The 16,454-nt window shown below is 31.5% G+C and overlaps 1 protein-coding gene across 1 annotated transcript; it reads right to left on the bottom strand.

The window, feature by feature from the left end:
• Positions 1 to 7,316: 7,316 nt before the first annotated feature.
• On the bottom strand, positions 7,317 to 13,370 carry LOC107866025 (abietadienol/abietadienal oxidase). Its single transcript, XM_016712207.2, has 9 exons — positions 12,979 to 13,370; positions 12,463 to 12,787; positions 11,855 to 12,004; positions 11,160 to 11,393; positions 9,752 to 9,850; positions 9,500 to 9,578; positions 9,095 to 9,216; positions 8,841 to 8,968; positions 7,317 to 7,564 (listed from the first exon to the last, which is right to left on the bottom strand). The coding sequence occupies exons 1-9, from the start codon at positions 13,194 to 13,196 to the stop codon at positions 7,477 to 7,479; spliced, it is 1,443 nt and encodes a 480-aa protein (XP_016567693.1). The 5' UTR covers positions 13,197 to 13,370; the 3' UTR covers positions 7,317 to 7,476.
• Positions 13,371 to 16,454: the final 3,084 nt, after the last annotated feature.

Below are 16,454 nucleotides of genomic sequence, written 5' to 3'. Positions count from 1 at the left end.
CACTATCCTTTTTTTAATTACTTATTGGTGTTTTATTTTTATCGCGCAACTATTATACTCGAGATTCTATGAGGTATTGCATGTGGAGTTAGAAAGTTGGGTTGTTATGTTTCAAGTTATGTTTTTTGGTAATTTGTGTATTTGTTTTATGAACTATTCAAACTTATAAGTTGTTTTTCTACCTCTCTCTTCCTTTTTTACTTATCGGTTTAGGATTTTTTGAAAGTCAACGCTTTCTAGCTAAATTATTGAGAAAATGATGGCTTAGATTGGAGTAGTACCTATTAAATCATTATTGTTGTAAATTTTTTATATGTATTGGTGTTTTTTGGTGATTTTGTTTATCACAAGTATAAAAGTGCATTAACAATTATTTTTTAAAAGAGTTTGCAAGGACATAGAAAGGAATTTAAGCTTTTTAAGAGATATTTGGCCATGAAAAATATTTACTTTTTTTGGAGTTGAATTTCAAAATAAATTTTTAGAATGTTGATGTTTTTTAGCAACTAATAAATATGATTGAGATCCATTTCAACTCTCATTGCCAGGAAGGAAAAATCTAAATTGATTGATTGATCAAATAAATTATTGGTGGACTAAGTTGATTATTGAGTGACATGAACAAGACTTGATTTAGCATTGTCGCAAATCAACTTTCTTCGTCATTGAAAATTTCACTATTATTGTTCCATTTTCTATCGGAGTTTTCTATTTATTTCTTTTATCTTATTTATTTTCATTAGTTGATGAAATTTAGCTCTAATTAAAAACTCTCTACGTTTATCTGTTTATCTCTATAATAGTCTAAATGTGCAAAGGTAAATTAATAATTTCAAAGCTCAAGATGCGAAATATTTCAGCCATAAATCTATTCATGGTAAAGTTTTTATGTGAAATTTAATGAAAAGAACAAGTGGGCCGAAAACTCAACGTCTAAAAAGAATCTTTTTTTGCATAGAGAAATCTTTGAATAAAATACAATATCTTAACTAAATTTTTAAATATAATTATAACTAAACTAGCTAATAGTCCATTAAAAAATAATAAACTAAAGTTAACTAATATTAATTAAGCACTTAGAAAGGTAGAAGGAATATTTTGAATATAATTATAGCTATTATTTACACATTGCATGAGCCGATATTTAAAAAAATAAAATAAAACAAATTAAATAATTTTTCTTATATTTAAGAATAGTCATTTGATTATTTTTCTAATAGTTATACACAACTATTTTTAAAAATATTTAGCACTTTAATTTTTTAATAATTTTTATAATTCCTCCATATCCTAATTAACTACAAAAATCAACTATCAACTTTGTTAGAAATATTAAATTTCAATAAGTTTCAATTTACACTAGGAAAGTTTCAACTGATTGTATTATCCTTTTAGGTTCGTATGACATTTTATTTTTTTTACTAAAATTTTATCTTATTAATATATATACTTATATGCAAAAATACAACTTTCTTACACAATATTAACAAAATGACATTCACATTTTTTTGTAACATTTAACTTAGTATGTTAAAACCGGTGAATAGAGCATTAACTATAGAAATTCGACGGAGGAAAAAAAATAAAGAGTCAAAACACTCAAGCTTTTGTAGATACAAAATTTTAAAGTTGTATGTTCTATTGATTTTCTTACCATTTTTAAAAATAGAAAGAGATAGAAAGAATTATGATTGACAAGAGTAAACATCAATATCTTTATTTAAAACTTTGAAAGTTCATAAATATTTTTTTTTTTTATACATGCAATTTTTTTTTTTTAGCATTGAATACGTGCAGTGCACGTATAATAAACTAGTAATCAAGAAATACGTAATATATTTTAGATGGTTAATTAAACTATTTGATAGACATTTAAGAGCGTAATTTTTCAAAATTTGAATTGAAAATATTTTTAGTGTAGTTTAGGTGTTCAGTTGAAGTAAGTGATAGTTCAAATATTTAAAAGAAATTTCTAAGGAAATTAAAATTGAAATAGGTTTAAAAAGCGAGATTAAAGTCGAAAAACATACTTAACGAGATTGAAATTTACGTTTCTATGTCTTGAACTGTGTGACCTTTAGTCAGTAAATTATCCCTGAAGTGATTTCTAATGAAAATTATCACATCTTGCTATTTCATTTTGGTGAAACTCATTCGCCCCTTAACTATGATAATAGTTCAAGGAGTGGCAAGTGTAGATACGTAATTTTGTCCTTTCCCGAAAATATTTTAATCATTTTTATTTTATTTTTTAATTATTTTTATTTTTATTTTTATTTTATTCACCTTACCATACTTTTGTTTAATTGATAATTTCTCCAAAAAAAAAATTGAAAATTATTAAATACATAGCATCTTTGTCACCTCACTATGCCACCTCAACACCTCACTTTTCATTTTTCATTGGATACATGCAAAAGGCACACGCCCTACTCATTTTTTCACACGTCACCCTATCTTTACACATGCCACACTAACTTTTCCACATTCCACACACTTATTCCCACAAGCCACCAATTATATGCTTCCACATAGGATAATAAATAAAGAAAAAGAAAAATCAAATAAAAAATATAAAAGAAAAATTCTAAAAGGGGAAAAGAGAGAGGCTCATTCTTTCATCATCATCTTCTCCATAATAACAATAATCACCAAATCATCTTCCTTACAAGAACAAAAAAAGTCGAGAGAGAGAAAGAGAGAATCGCGCGAGAGAAAAAAATCGAGAGAGAAAAAGGGTCTGGTCAATGAAAATCCGGCATAAACAGTGTCGGTGAACAGTAATAACGTGAACAGTAACGGCGTGAATAGTAACGGTGTGAACAGTAACGGCGTGAACAGTATTGGTGAACAGTGTCGGTGAAAAGTGACGGTGAACGAGTCATTATTTCACATTGTCGAGTTAGATTGTTGGTGTTAAGGTTTGGCTCGAGGTTTTCGGGTGCGGACTCTCTTTATTCGAATAACATTGAGTTTGAAAGCTTCAAATTGAGGTCCAATTCTACTCTCTTCCTCTTTTTATTTCATTGTTTATTATATTTGGTGTTGGATTGAATATTGCTTGTTATTTGGTCCTTGTTGGTGATGAATGCGTGTTTATTTTGACTCGTGATTGGTTTGCTTGATTATGGTTTGGTGAAATGGTATCTCGTTTGAGAATTGAAATTGGTTGTTTGGGGATAGAATTGAGAAATTGATAAAAAAGTTGAATTTAGATTAACTTTGGTTTATTGTTGTTTTGTTTAATTCATAAAGAGCATGAATATTGTTGGATGTGAGAGAATTATGATATGTTGAAATGGATAGGCAAATGTCGGTTTGGGTAGGTAAAACTTAGGAGTGATGTGTTTATTAAATGTTTTGAATGTTTAATGTGGGTGTGAATGTTTGGTTTCTAACTTATCGTGTTTAATTCAAATGTATTTATTTGGTCGGGAAATGCCCCGAGACACAATGTATTTATTCACCGGGTAATGCCCCAACGTACTATGTTAGCGGAAGACGTTCGTGAGGAAGACCCAAGGCGTCGGGTAAAGCACGGGAGCGTAGTTAGTATTAGGGTAGGTTAGATAGGATTTATTTTTGCATTTTCTATTTTGGACTGTATAAATTGGATTGGACACTGTACTTTTGAATTTTTTTTGTTTGATTGTTTTACGTGTTTTGTGTGGTTTGTACATTCATAGTGTCAAAATTAGCCGATACGTTCCACCAAGCGACCGTGGTCGAACCATGGGATCGAGGGGTGCCTAACACCTTCCCCTCGGTCAACAGAATTCTTAGCTGGAATCTCTGTTCGCAAACCAGTTTAAAGAGTCAAATGATTTTGAAAAGGATTTTCCAATGGTGACTTGGCACACCAGATTATGCCAAGTGACGACTCTGAGTTTTGAATGTAAAAGGTCTTTTTTCGAAACAAATTATCTTCATTTTGTCACTTTAATAGTGAAAACCCCTCCGAACTTTAAGACGATAATCTTTTTCGGAGTTAAAAAGGGGGTGTGACGACTCTTTTTTTCATATTCCTATACAAAATGAAATCTATGTCTACCAAAGAAAATATTTTTGGGATTTTGAATTTTGAATTTCATATGAAAATGAAAATTGAAACTATTAAAGATTTTTTTTTTTTTGCAGTTTTCTTTTAAAGAAGTATATGACACCTACTCTAATATAGAGTGAAGAAAATCTTTTTGAATTTTTCAAATAAGATTCCCGAACCAACAATAGACTGCCTACGTATCTCACTCCCGAAAGAGGAGAATCAGGGGTGCGTAGTTCGTCCAGATAGGACAACTAATGATTAAATAACCGACTGAACCCTAACTCGAGAGACGCAACCACAAACAGAAAATGAAAAACATCAATAAAATCTTTTTGAGTTTTCAATTTGACACTTAACCTAAAAATGATACCAACAAATATGAAAGGAAAATCTTTTTAAGGAAACAAAAGAAAATTCTTTTGATGTTTTTTATTTTAACAAATGAGTGCAAAAGGTAAAAATCTTTTGAATTTTTGGATTGTGAAGAACAAAAACCATTAAAAAAACTCTAAAAAACTACGAAACTCTTTTCCGATTCGCCTTTTCTCTTTTTCCCTTTTTTTCGACTTTTCATTGCCTACACACTTTACTTCTAACACATACTTTCTCCGAATCAGTCCGTCAAAATGTCATGTTACCCTCAAAGGTGCAACATTTAGCACATAGGGATGTTGTAGAGGTGAGTCTCCTACAAAGGACCAAATAGACCCCACTAGGTCTGAATATGATGCACATAAGCATGACCTAAAGGCTGACCTACGTTGGGTTCACTAACAAGGCTGTTTGGGGGAGCGTATGGTCGATAGTGGCTACTTTGTTTTTCACCTACTCCATAACACCGACGGCTCCCCCTTCTAAAATAAGGGTGACTCAACTAGAGGTCGTGTACAACACATGTACTACGGACTTGTTGCAGAAAGAATGATTCGGGTTATGCGCATGATGCCAAATATAAAGTGGTAACACATAAGATAAAAAATGTAAACAAAGAGCACGTAGGCACTCAATAGTGATAATACAATAACACAAAACAATACAAACAAAATGTCCATACACCTATAGTGCCAAACTAAGCCGATACAACTCCAAAAAATAAGCTCGAATTCTGTAAAATCCCCAGCAGAGTCGCCAGAGCTGTCACACCCCCTTTTTAACTCCGAAAAAGATTATCGTTTAAGGTTCGGAAGGGTTTTCATTATTAAAGTGACAAAATAAAGATAATTTGTTTCGAAAAGGACCTTTTACATTCAAAACTCAGAGTCGCCACTTGGCATAATCTGATGTGCCAAGTCACCATTGAAAAATTCTTTTCAAAATCATTTGACTCTTTAAATTGGTTTGCGAACAGAGATTCCGGCTAAGAAATTCTGTTGACCGAGGGGAAGGTGTTAGGCACCCCTCGATCTCGTGGTTCGACCATGGTCGCTTGGTGGAGCGTATCGGCTAATTTTGATACTACGAATGTACAAACCACGCAAAACACATAAAACAATCAAACAAAAAAAATTCAAAAGTATAGTGTCCAGTCCAATTTATACAGTCCAAAATAGAAAAATGCAAAAATAAATCCTATCTAACCTACACTAATACTAACTACGCTCCTGTGCTTTACCCGACGCCTTGGGCCTTCCTCACGAACGTCTTCCGCCAACATAGTACGTCGGGGCATTCTCCGATGAATAAATACATTGTGTCTCGAGGCATTTTCCTACTAAATAAATACATTTGAATTAAACACGATAAGTTAGAAACCAAACATTCACACGCACATTAAACATTCAAAACATTTAATAAACACATCACTCCTAAGTTTTGCCTATCTAAACCGACATTTGCCTATCCATTTCAACATATCATAATTCTCTCACATTCCACCAATATTCATGCTCATTACGAATTAAACAAAACAACAATAAATCAAAGTTAATCTAAATTCAACTTTTTATCAATTTCTCAATTCTATCCCCAAACAACCAATTTTAATTCTCAAACGAGATACCATTTCACCAAACCATAATCAAGCAAACCAACCACGAGTCAAAATAAACACGCATTCATCACCAACAAGGACTAAATAACACGCAATATTCAATCCAACACCAAATATAATAAACAATGAAATAAAAAGAGAAAGAGAGTAGAATTGGACCTCAATTTGAAGTTTTCAAACTCAATATTATTTGAATAAAGAGAGTCCGCACCCGGAAACATAGAGCCGAACCTTAACACCAACAATCCAACTCAACAATGTGAAAGAATGACCCGTTCACCGTTACTTTTCACCGACACTGTTCACCAATACTGCTCACCCTGTTACTGTTCACTCTATTACTGTTCACCAGCACTGTTTACGTTGGATTCTTATTGTCTAGACCCTTTTTCTTTCTCGATTTTTTTTCTCTCGCGCGATTCTCTCTTTCTCTCCCTCGGTTTTGTTGTTCGTGTGAGGAAGATGATTTGGTGATTGTTGTTATTGTGGAGAAGATGATGATGAAAGAATAAGCCTCTCTCTTTTTCCTTTTTAGAATTTTCCTTTTATATTTTTTATTTGATTTTTCTTTTTCTTTATTTATTATCCTATGTGGAAGCATATAATTGGTGGCTTGTGGGAATAAGTGCGTGGGATGTGGAAAAGTTAGTGTGGCATGTGAAAAGATGAGGGTGGCGTGTGAAAAAATGAGTAGGGTGTGTGTCTTTTGCATGCATCCAATGAAAAATGGAAAGTGAGGTGTTGAGGTGGCATAGTGAGGTGGCAAAGATACTATGTATTTAATTATTTTTAATTTTTTTTAAAGAAATTATCAATTAAACAAAAGTATGGTAAGGTGAATAAAATAAAATAAAAAATTAAAATATTTTTGAAAAAGAACAAAATTACGTGTCTACGGAAAGTAAACTATTTGCGTCGAATGCAGACAGATCAAAATAGGTTAGTCAATAATATACATCATTATTTCACCATGTTAAAAGTTATTTTAGTTTAAATGAATTGTGTATTAATGAACTAAATAATGAGTTATAGCTCAATTTTTTTAACTCTTATCAAATATAAATGAGAACTTAATACACAAACAAAATTATTGCTGAAAATGGCAACAACCTTCATACATTTATTGTTAGCATTATTTTTAATTATACAATTAACTCTAAGTTGGTCATGTCACATGATGCTGTTGGAAGCTTGTTTCCTCTTCAATTTCACTATAAATATTGTTCACATGGAATCACTTGAACCAGTATACAAGAAAATATATATATATGATCTTTAATTATTAGTATAACATTATAGTATAGTATATCACAACATGAAGATAAATAAACAAACAAATAGGTAGTGTAGTATAGTAAGTATATGATTAATTGCAAACTGGAATTTTGAGAAACATCAAATGAAAGCAATAATACATGTTAATTATTGTGTGGGGCTTGGCTTAATTTTTGGTTAATTGTATCTGCAAGCCATTGACCAAACGAGCTGATGGAAAGAATGACATGCGATCTTCTTTGACTTGCTTCCACCTAAACATTCAGTAAACATCCAATTTGTTATCAAGACACTTCATCTTTTCGTAATCGAGGTGTTTGGGTTAATTTACGTACAACTCGATTATTTTATCAGATATGAATTATTTTCCATTAATACAAATATTGAGTAACAACTTTGTCTATTAAAATTGTCAGTGAGAAGAAATCGCCTACTCCCTTCGTTTACCATTTAAGTTAACACTTTTTTTATTTTCTAATTTGATGATGGTGGTGATTGTTACTGAGTGGACACGTGAGCAATGCATTATTAAATGTCTTTGTTCTATTACAGAGATTATGAGAATTTGTGAAACATGTGAGTTCTAAAATGTATAGAAACAAATTAGAAGTTCTAAAATCTACATAAAAAAAGACATTAATACACAATAATTGACAACTGAAAGACAGTTTAGTGCAAAAAATTCGAATTTTCCGTTAAGACTATTCCATTTTGTTCATGTTATGCCATATTCTATTCCAACTGATTGAACGTACTTGTTAGTAATTTTTTATATTCACTTATGGAAAATTCGATATTTTATCGTCATCACTCTCTCTTTGCTTGTACATGCCAAATTACTTTTAAAACTGTTACACATGACCGATTTTTGTCCTACATGGCGTTCTATATGCATATGCCACATATGGCGTATGTGTCTACTTATTCAACTTTATACAAGTTTAACTACTGTTCTACATGATCGATTTTTGTCCTACATGGCATTCTACATGTATATTTCATATAGGACGTGTGTGTCTACTTGTTCAATTTTATACAAGTTTAACAGTGGCGGACCCAGGATTTAAGAATTGTGGGTGCTTAAAAAATTTAAAAGCTGAAAAAAAATAAAAAAATTACCTCAAAAGGTTCGAACCTGAGACATCCCATTAGTGGCGAAGCTTAAGATCAACTTAAATATTAGTGCACCCAACCAACTTTTGTTTCAGTGGGTGTATTTATATGTTTTATACCTATTTTCGTATATTTTTTTATGTAATTATACATATTCCATGTCGAGTTTACTGGGTACCAGAGCACCCCAAAACTATATGTAGGTCCGTCCCTGAAGTTTAAGTGTCTACTTGTGCACAATCAAAGTTGGAGGTCATAGATGTAATCTGAGAATAAGTTAAAAGGCATGTTTATATATTATATCTTTTTATTTTTTTTGACAATTAATATGATAATGCATGATGATGTGTAACAAAATAACTTTCGAAAATGATGAACAGATTCGATTGAAAATAATAAGAGATATGAATGGCGTACCTATAAGTAGTAACAAAATAATGAAGAAATAGTGCAATTTGAAGACGAGCCAATTCAGCACCAGGACAAAAGCGTCCCCCTCCACCAAATGGGGCAAAAAATGGACTACCTCTCCAATTTCTTTTTTCCTATTTTTGCAATTATGATTTCACAAAAGGAAAATAATTTCATCAGTACATAGATTTATGTAATTAAAAAAAAAAAAAAAAAAAAAACCATAAAAAGGGGTGAAAATATAGGTTAAAATGGTTAACCTGATTATCAGGATTCATCCACCTCCAAGGGTTGAAAATTCTAGGTTCATCATAGATGTTTTCATTTAGATGAACTGCTGAGAGAAATGGAACCACAAAACATCCTTTTGGGATAACATAATCTACACCCATTAAAATACACAGTGAGTGATATCTAAGTTGCTCGAGCCCTGCAAAAATATCTACGGATCCACTATATAATTTAAAAATAGTATATTCAAAAATAGAATTGCACAAACGCTAGCTTCATCTAAAAGTTTAATTATCAGAGATTGAGACATTTTTCATTTATTTGATGCACTATATAATTCCACTCCTATTGCATATTAGCAATGATTTTATTTTATTTAATTTAATAGTAAATGTGGAATCGTTAAGGATTGAGCTAGATGAAACTAGACATACCTCCATATACGACATCGTTTGTGGCTTCTCTCATCAACCATATTGCAATACCTCCCAGCCTAAGAGTTTCATCTATCACCTGTCAATAGATACAAGTTCTATCAGAGGATAAAAAATGATACTAATCACAATCACAGCCCTAGACTTTTTAGTTTATGATTTTTGAATCTTAGAAAATACAGTTGTAAAGTTTGAGCTAAAGCTACTGAATTCTAAGTTAAATCAGCATGAAGGGAAGAGTAGAGTACTTACACATTGAGTAAAAGACATGGCTTTGTAAACTTGCCAAGTGAGCATCTCCTCATTATCAAAGTTGCTACCTTTCAAATTTCTAACGCTATCTTGCTCATCCTATCCTTGGGGACACAAGATAAAAATTAAAATCAATTTGCTTACTTTATCTTCCTTTATTTTTAAACTTTTTGCGTTCTAAGTTCTGTGCACTAATAGTGTGTAGACCTAATAAGGTTAAAAAATAATAATAATAATACTATAATGTATATTAATTAAATTCTATTTAAAGTGATACTACATTCAAACATGCAACATAGAATGATTGTCATGCTTTTTGTATATGGTAACGCAGATGGTATATGTTTGTTTAACACCAACAAGGCCATGCTTAGACATGTTTTTAGATTTAGTAAATGAAACGCACACCCATCAAGAGCTAGGCTTTGACACTATGGAATAATACATTTAAGGACATGGAGTTCCTTCTCCTAGCAGACTTAAGTCGCATTTCGTATGAACGATTTTAGAATTTTATTTAGCTTACGAAGGACATGACCCTTGATCTTGATATTGATATGAAGGTGTGGATGATGCGAATTAGGGTAGAGGGTTAGTGGGTAGGAGTTTGTCCGTAACAGTAGGGAAGAGGGCTTTGTTTGTATCTGTGCCTGGAGTTTCTTGTTCGTGGTGTTTCGGTGATGTCTATGATTTCGAATAGATAGTTTATAGTATTATCGTGTGTAGGGGCGGCTCAAGCATATTGATGGCCTAAGACGAAAATCAAACGGAGGCCTTTAATTTGTAAGAAAAAATAAATTTTTTTACTAGTTTTTTTTACTAACTCTATTTTCAAAATTATATAATCGATTTTTTCTAATTATTCTTTTTTAAGTAATAATATAATTAATGCATTTAATCTTTCTTGAGACATAATACTCTAGATATATGAACTTCTAATAATTCTTTTCTTTTATATAAAAAAATTTAATTTTTCTATAAATAATATTATTTTTTTAAAAAAATCTATAATATATTATCGTGGAAAATGAGGCCCCTCAAATTTGGGGGCCTAAGGCGGCCGCCTATTTTTTTCTAAGGCAGAGCCGCCCCTGATCGTGGGGCTCTCTTGTTTTTTGTATTAGCGAAAAATGTGTTATCCCATTCCGTTGTGTGCGTGCTTTTTTGTTTTTGTTTTTGTTTGTTACACTATTATCTGTCTTGAACGTGGGGTCTATTAGAAAAAGCCTCTCTATTTCATCTGAGGTAGTAGTATGGACTGCAAACACATTACTCTCCCCAAACCCCACTTTGTGGGAATACACCGGATATTTTATAGTGGTTGTTGTTGATTTTAGAATTTTATTTAGTTTGTTTTTGTATAACAAAATAAAAAGAAGAAGAAGAAAGAGTGCAAATAGTTATTTACCTGTAGTTGCTTCATGGCTTTGGGACATTGAGTCAAGAAGTAAACAGCAAATGCCATGGTTTTAGCAGTGGTCTCATTGCCAGCAAACAAGAGGTTTATAATGAAATCAGCAACAGCATCATCTGGTAAGCTTTCTTCCTCAAGCAGTCTATAAATTACACCATTCCCATTGGATGCTTCTCTTCTATGTTTCTCAATTATCTTGTTTATCTTTATTATAATATTCTCTCTTGCCTATTCATCAATTAATGGAGTATAAGATATGATCAGAGACACTTGATGATTAATTCTATTATGACTTTTCAACTAGCCATATGTTACTCTTATCTTAAAAGGAAATGAACATTCAATTCCCACAAATAATTCAAGACTAACAACAAGCAGCTATTAACATGTATGCCATGTAATAAAACATGTGTATATTTGTACTGTAAATGTGTGCTTCAGGCATTTTCTAGAAAATATTTTCCGTTATACCAGGCGTACGTTGTTTGGTACAAGGCATAAGGTATAATAACTAATCTTGGAATTAATTTTAGGATGAGCTTATCCCGTGTTTGGTTGGAATAAAATGCATGGGATAACTCATCCCGTGATTGTAGTATCGCTGTTTTATCTCACATTGAGGATGGATAATTAATCCTAAGATAACTTGTTTCCTAACCAAACGACCTAAAAACTTGAATTATTTTTACCTTCATAGCAATATGGTAAGCAAAGCCAGGCATATTGATTGGAACAGAGAGGCATCCATCCACAAAATCTGAGAATAACTGAGCCATCTCATTCACTTCTGATTCACTTGACACTCCCAGCAGTTGATTCACCATCAAATTAATTGCTAGCTGAAAAATTAATTCAATGTTTCGTAATTTCCATTAAACAATTAGTTAAACATAACAGAACTATAACGGGATGGATAGCATCCCTCCGCCCTTATCCATAGATCTCAGGCTCGAGCCTGGATATGGATTTTTATTTTAATTTTTTTTTTATTTCCCATCCGGTGTCTGCATTAGAGACCGACTAATCCGGATCGCGCGTTGCAGGACTCATTAAGGTGGCTGTGCTCTCCATACCCAGGGTCGAACCCTGGACCTCTGGTCAAGCGTGTAGTAGCCACATCCACTGCATCACAAGTCATGTTGATTTTTTATTTTTTAGCTAATGAGCACTTCTCCTTATAATGGGCCTTGCGCGGCACAAAGCTGAATTAGTCGAGACCAAAGCACATACCAGAAGCCGGGTGAAAATAAGAAGCTGAATATAATGAAACTTATCAAAGGAGTTTTAATTAACATACCTTTCTACAAACATCTTGTAGAAGAATCACTTGATTTTCTTGAAAATTATTCAGTGTTTGTTGAATAACTCTCTGTATATCATTCAAGAAATGGAACTTAAGTTTATCCAATCTCATCATATTAGAGGCAATAGAGTGAAGTTTCCTCTGTTGTTCTCCTTGTGCTGTGATCACCCCATTCTTCCCAACTAAATCTCTGAATGATTTTGGATAACTTGATTGGAATAATTTCCCTTCATTTTGCATTACAAATTTGTTAAAAATAGGGTCCACTGATACCACTGCCCACTTTCCATGTAAACTACATGAAAATATCTTCCCATACCTGTACACAAATTTATGTCAAACATACAAACCACAAGGGTTTATTGTACGCAGTCTTACCGACTGTTTCCAGGGTTTGAACCCGGTCACACGGCAGAAACTTTAGAAGTTACTCCAAGGCTCCCCTTCTGGTTAATCAGATTAAGAGAAAAAAAAAAAAAAAAAAAAAAGGGTGTTTTTAATGGGACTTACTTTTGAACTTGCTGTTCAACAAAACAAGGAGGATGAGAACTGGCAACAGCATTGTACCAGTTAAAGCTGTCACCAATAATTGGCCAGCCTCTTCTTCCAGGAGGGAATTTTTTTGCATTTCCATTTTGGTAATTTGCCTTCTTGTATCTGATGATGATGAAAATAAGAGGAAGCAGAGTGGTGATGATTAACACCCAATATTTTGAATAAAATTCCATTACAGATGGAAACACAAGGAATTATGAGACAGTGAGAGAATGAACCATTTGCTAATGATAAGGAGAAAGAGTTGAATGAAAGTTGACATTCATAATGATTAGCTTAAGTCTAATCCAAAAAATTCTTTTCTTTTGGGTCCCATTCGCCGTTCGATATTTGTATTGTAAATTGAGCGAAAAGTCTCACATCAGAGGTAAAATGCACCTTAACAAAGACGAGACAAATCTAACTTCTAGTTAAAAATGAAACAGTAGTTACCAATCCGCTACAACCACTGTTGTTGGCAAGTGTTGAGCTACGATGTTATTCGACACAACTCAGTGATTTTAACTCAAATCATGTATATATATTAAAAAGTCATTTAATATATACAAATAACTTCTCCAAAATCCCTCCTCTGTTAGAAATTTCATTGCTTGAATACATTGAAAGGGTAGCCTAGTACACACAAACTTCAAGGTACGGTCGGACCACAAGGATCTGTCATAACAGTCTTATCGTGCATTTCAGCAATAGACGCTTCCCATGGCTTGAATTCATGACCTCGTGACATCAATTTTACCACTTACTCGCGTTGTTCAAAAACATTATCAATATTATGATTATTTTAAATCAAATAACAAATGGAGAATTAAGGCCAGAAACAAACAAAAGAGGGTGGTGTGAAGGGCAAACAATCGTTCGTTGACCCAAGATCTGTAAGACCCACGTCTGAGGTATTATTTGCAGCTTAAGTAATGGGTATTTCACATCACATTATTGTTTGGAGAATGACAAAAACTCTACCTCTATTTTATTTTATTTTATTTTATTTTTGGTCAACTCATCATATAGTTGGTTAAGTTATTAAACTAAGTATTTTTCACTTTCTTTTGTTTGTTAGATATGATACCATTCTTTCAGTTATAATGATCTTAGTTTCAGATTTTTATTCTCTACATAATAATCAGCCTAGATCTCTTTCCAACTGGGATTTGCCCTCTATTTCTTTTTTCTCCTTGCAATTCTCAAGCCAAACTTTAATAATTGGCACTTTAAGTTAGCTGTGATTTATCATATAGTTTAGTCTGAATTTTTTTTTTCTTCCATTTTTATAGCCTGCAGATCTCAGAATTGTCGCTTAATATATATATTACTACCTTTTTTGTATTAGAAATATACTAAAATATATTGGTATAATAGAATAAAAGAAATTAAACAAGCATCAAAGTCAAATAGATTTTTTCCTTTTAGAAGAGGAGTACGAGGACATGGAATGGGTCAGTTTATGGTCATCCTAATCAATTACTTTCTCCTAATACATAAATATATATTCTTATATTATTATATTTCACAAGTTATGTTCAGACATGATTTCAGTTTCTAAAAAGTTTATGTCATACTAGGTATAAGTTCGATCACTAAATGATAAAAATTGAAGACCAACTTATTTGAATGACAAAATTAAAGATCAATTCATTTTAAAAAGCAAAATGTATAATTTTATGCCGTTGTCGCAAAAGTACCCTATCGTGTAAGTTGTAAGAAAGATCATTGAAAAATTTTAAGTGTTTCTAGTGATATTGTAAAAATTATTTACATTATTCTCATATATCTTATGTTGTTTCAATAAATTAGTAGTACTATATCTCTATTCAATCCATACTTACGTAATTTTAATTAGTCTGATTATATAGATATATTCATTTTTGTAGAGATGACGTTTGAATCAACTTGCATTTTATTTTAATTATTTTATTAGATAGTCACTATTTTTTTAAGTATTAAGTAACTTTGATCGCTAAAAATTAACGGTCCTTTTGTCTTTATTGAGATTTAAAATGTGGATTTTCATGATTTGCGCCTATTTTATTGATAGCTATATCATATTCTTAGGTATAATTATATAGATTCTTTTAACATGGACCGAAAGAAATGAAAATTTTCAAGTTGTATTGAAGTCTTCTCACTTGGTAGCATTCATAATGCAATCTTACGTGTCGTGAGAGTATAATTTACGGGCAGATTTATGAGGCAGAAGTATTACCCTGCCACTGGTGTGAATACCTTCTTATTCTGAATGAATATTATAACGTTATTTTTCTCAATATTTTATACCTCTTTTTTATATATTACATTGTTCAGCCCTTTTAAGTGAATATAGACACTATCTCTTTTATATCTAATTCAAGGTTTTTTGAAATTTACTTTATTAATTTATTTTCAATCTAACGAAAGACCAGATGAGAAAACTTCTGATTGGAGAAAAGTTGTGCTTCTAATATGATTTGTTTAATTTTATTCACCCAATTTTAAGAGCTACGATCCATACATATACTTTTGACTTTCTTTCTTTCCATTTTCCAATTTTATTTTCTCTGTCCTTCAAGTTTTGTAACCTTTGGTTGTTTTTAAAGGCTCGAGGTTGTTTGGACTAGTCAAGTTCTGTCGAGCCCCATGATATAAATATTTATAGTGGATAGTAAAAATAATAATAATAATTAGTTCTCGTGCTTATTAAGAATCATTAGCTCAAAATGTCATTTTAGTAAATTAAGAAATAATTAATTAATTATTTATATTTATTTTTTTCTTTACCTTCACTTAAAAAATAGAGAGAGATAAATGTAACAAAAAAGAGAAAGTAACATTAAATTGAAATCAAAGAGTGATTAAAAATAATTTTAATTTGTCAAATTACTCTTTTAGTTAATGTTTTTCTATGAGATGTATATTAGAGGAGACACTATAATAGTCAACCTAGGGACAGAAAAGCAGCACAACCAACCTAGATTTCTGCACTTATGTACACTTCTAGTTTTGTTACTGCTTTTAATTAGTCAAACTTGCTGTGTTGTCAAAATTTAGTGACTTTTATACCGTTCAAAAAACTATTTGTCGTTTATAATTATAAATATACTAGTTGGCTATCCCGTGCTACCAACGGATTAAATATCGATCCTTACAAATTCTACGTTATGTATAATCTTATTATTTAATTAAAATATTTATTTGGTTGGCTGATAAATTCTAAGTTAGGCATATATAATTATATTTTTTAGATTGATGAAATTTGTATAATAATATTTTAAGTTATTTAAATTTTTGTGACATTGATAGTCAATTATATTTTTAAAAATAATTTAAATTTTTAATTACTGTAATTTATAGTATTTTTTCTTCTATTCTATTAATTAGAAGTGACATCGTAAAATTATTATAAAAAATACTGGTGAATTTTTTTTTTATTGGTCCAATTTAAGACACCAAGTTAATTC

The sequence above is a fragment of the Capsicum annuum genome, chromosome 3, assembly GCF_002878395.1.
Source record: "Capsicum annuum cultivar UCD-10X-F1 chromosome 3, UCD10Xv1.1, whole genome shotgun sequence".
Classification (NCBI taxonomy): Eukaryota; Viridiplantae; Streptophyta; class Magnoliopsida; order Solanales; family Solanaceae; genus Capsicum; species Capsicum annuum.
The sequence above is the reverse complement of the archived record's forward strand: the minus strand, read 5'-3'. Positions and strand labels throughout refer to the sequence as shown.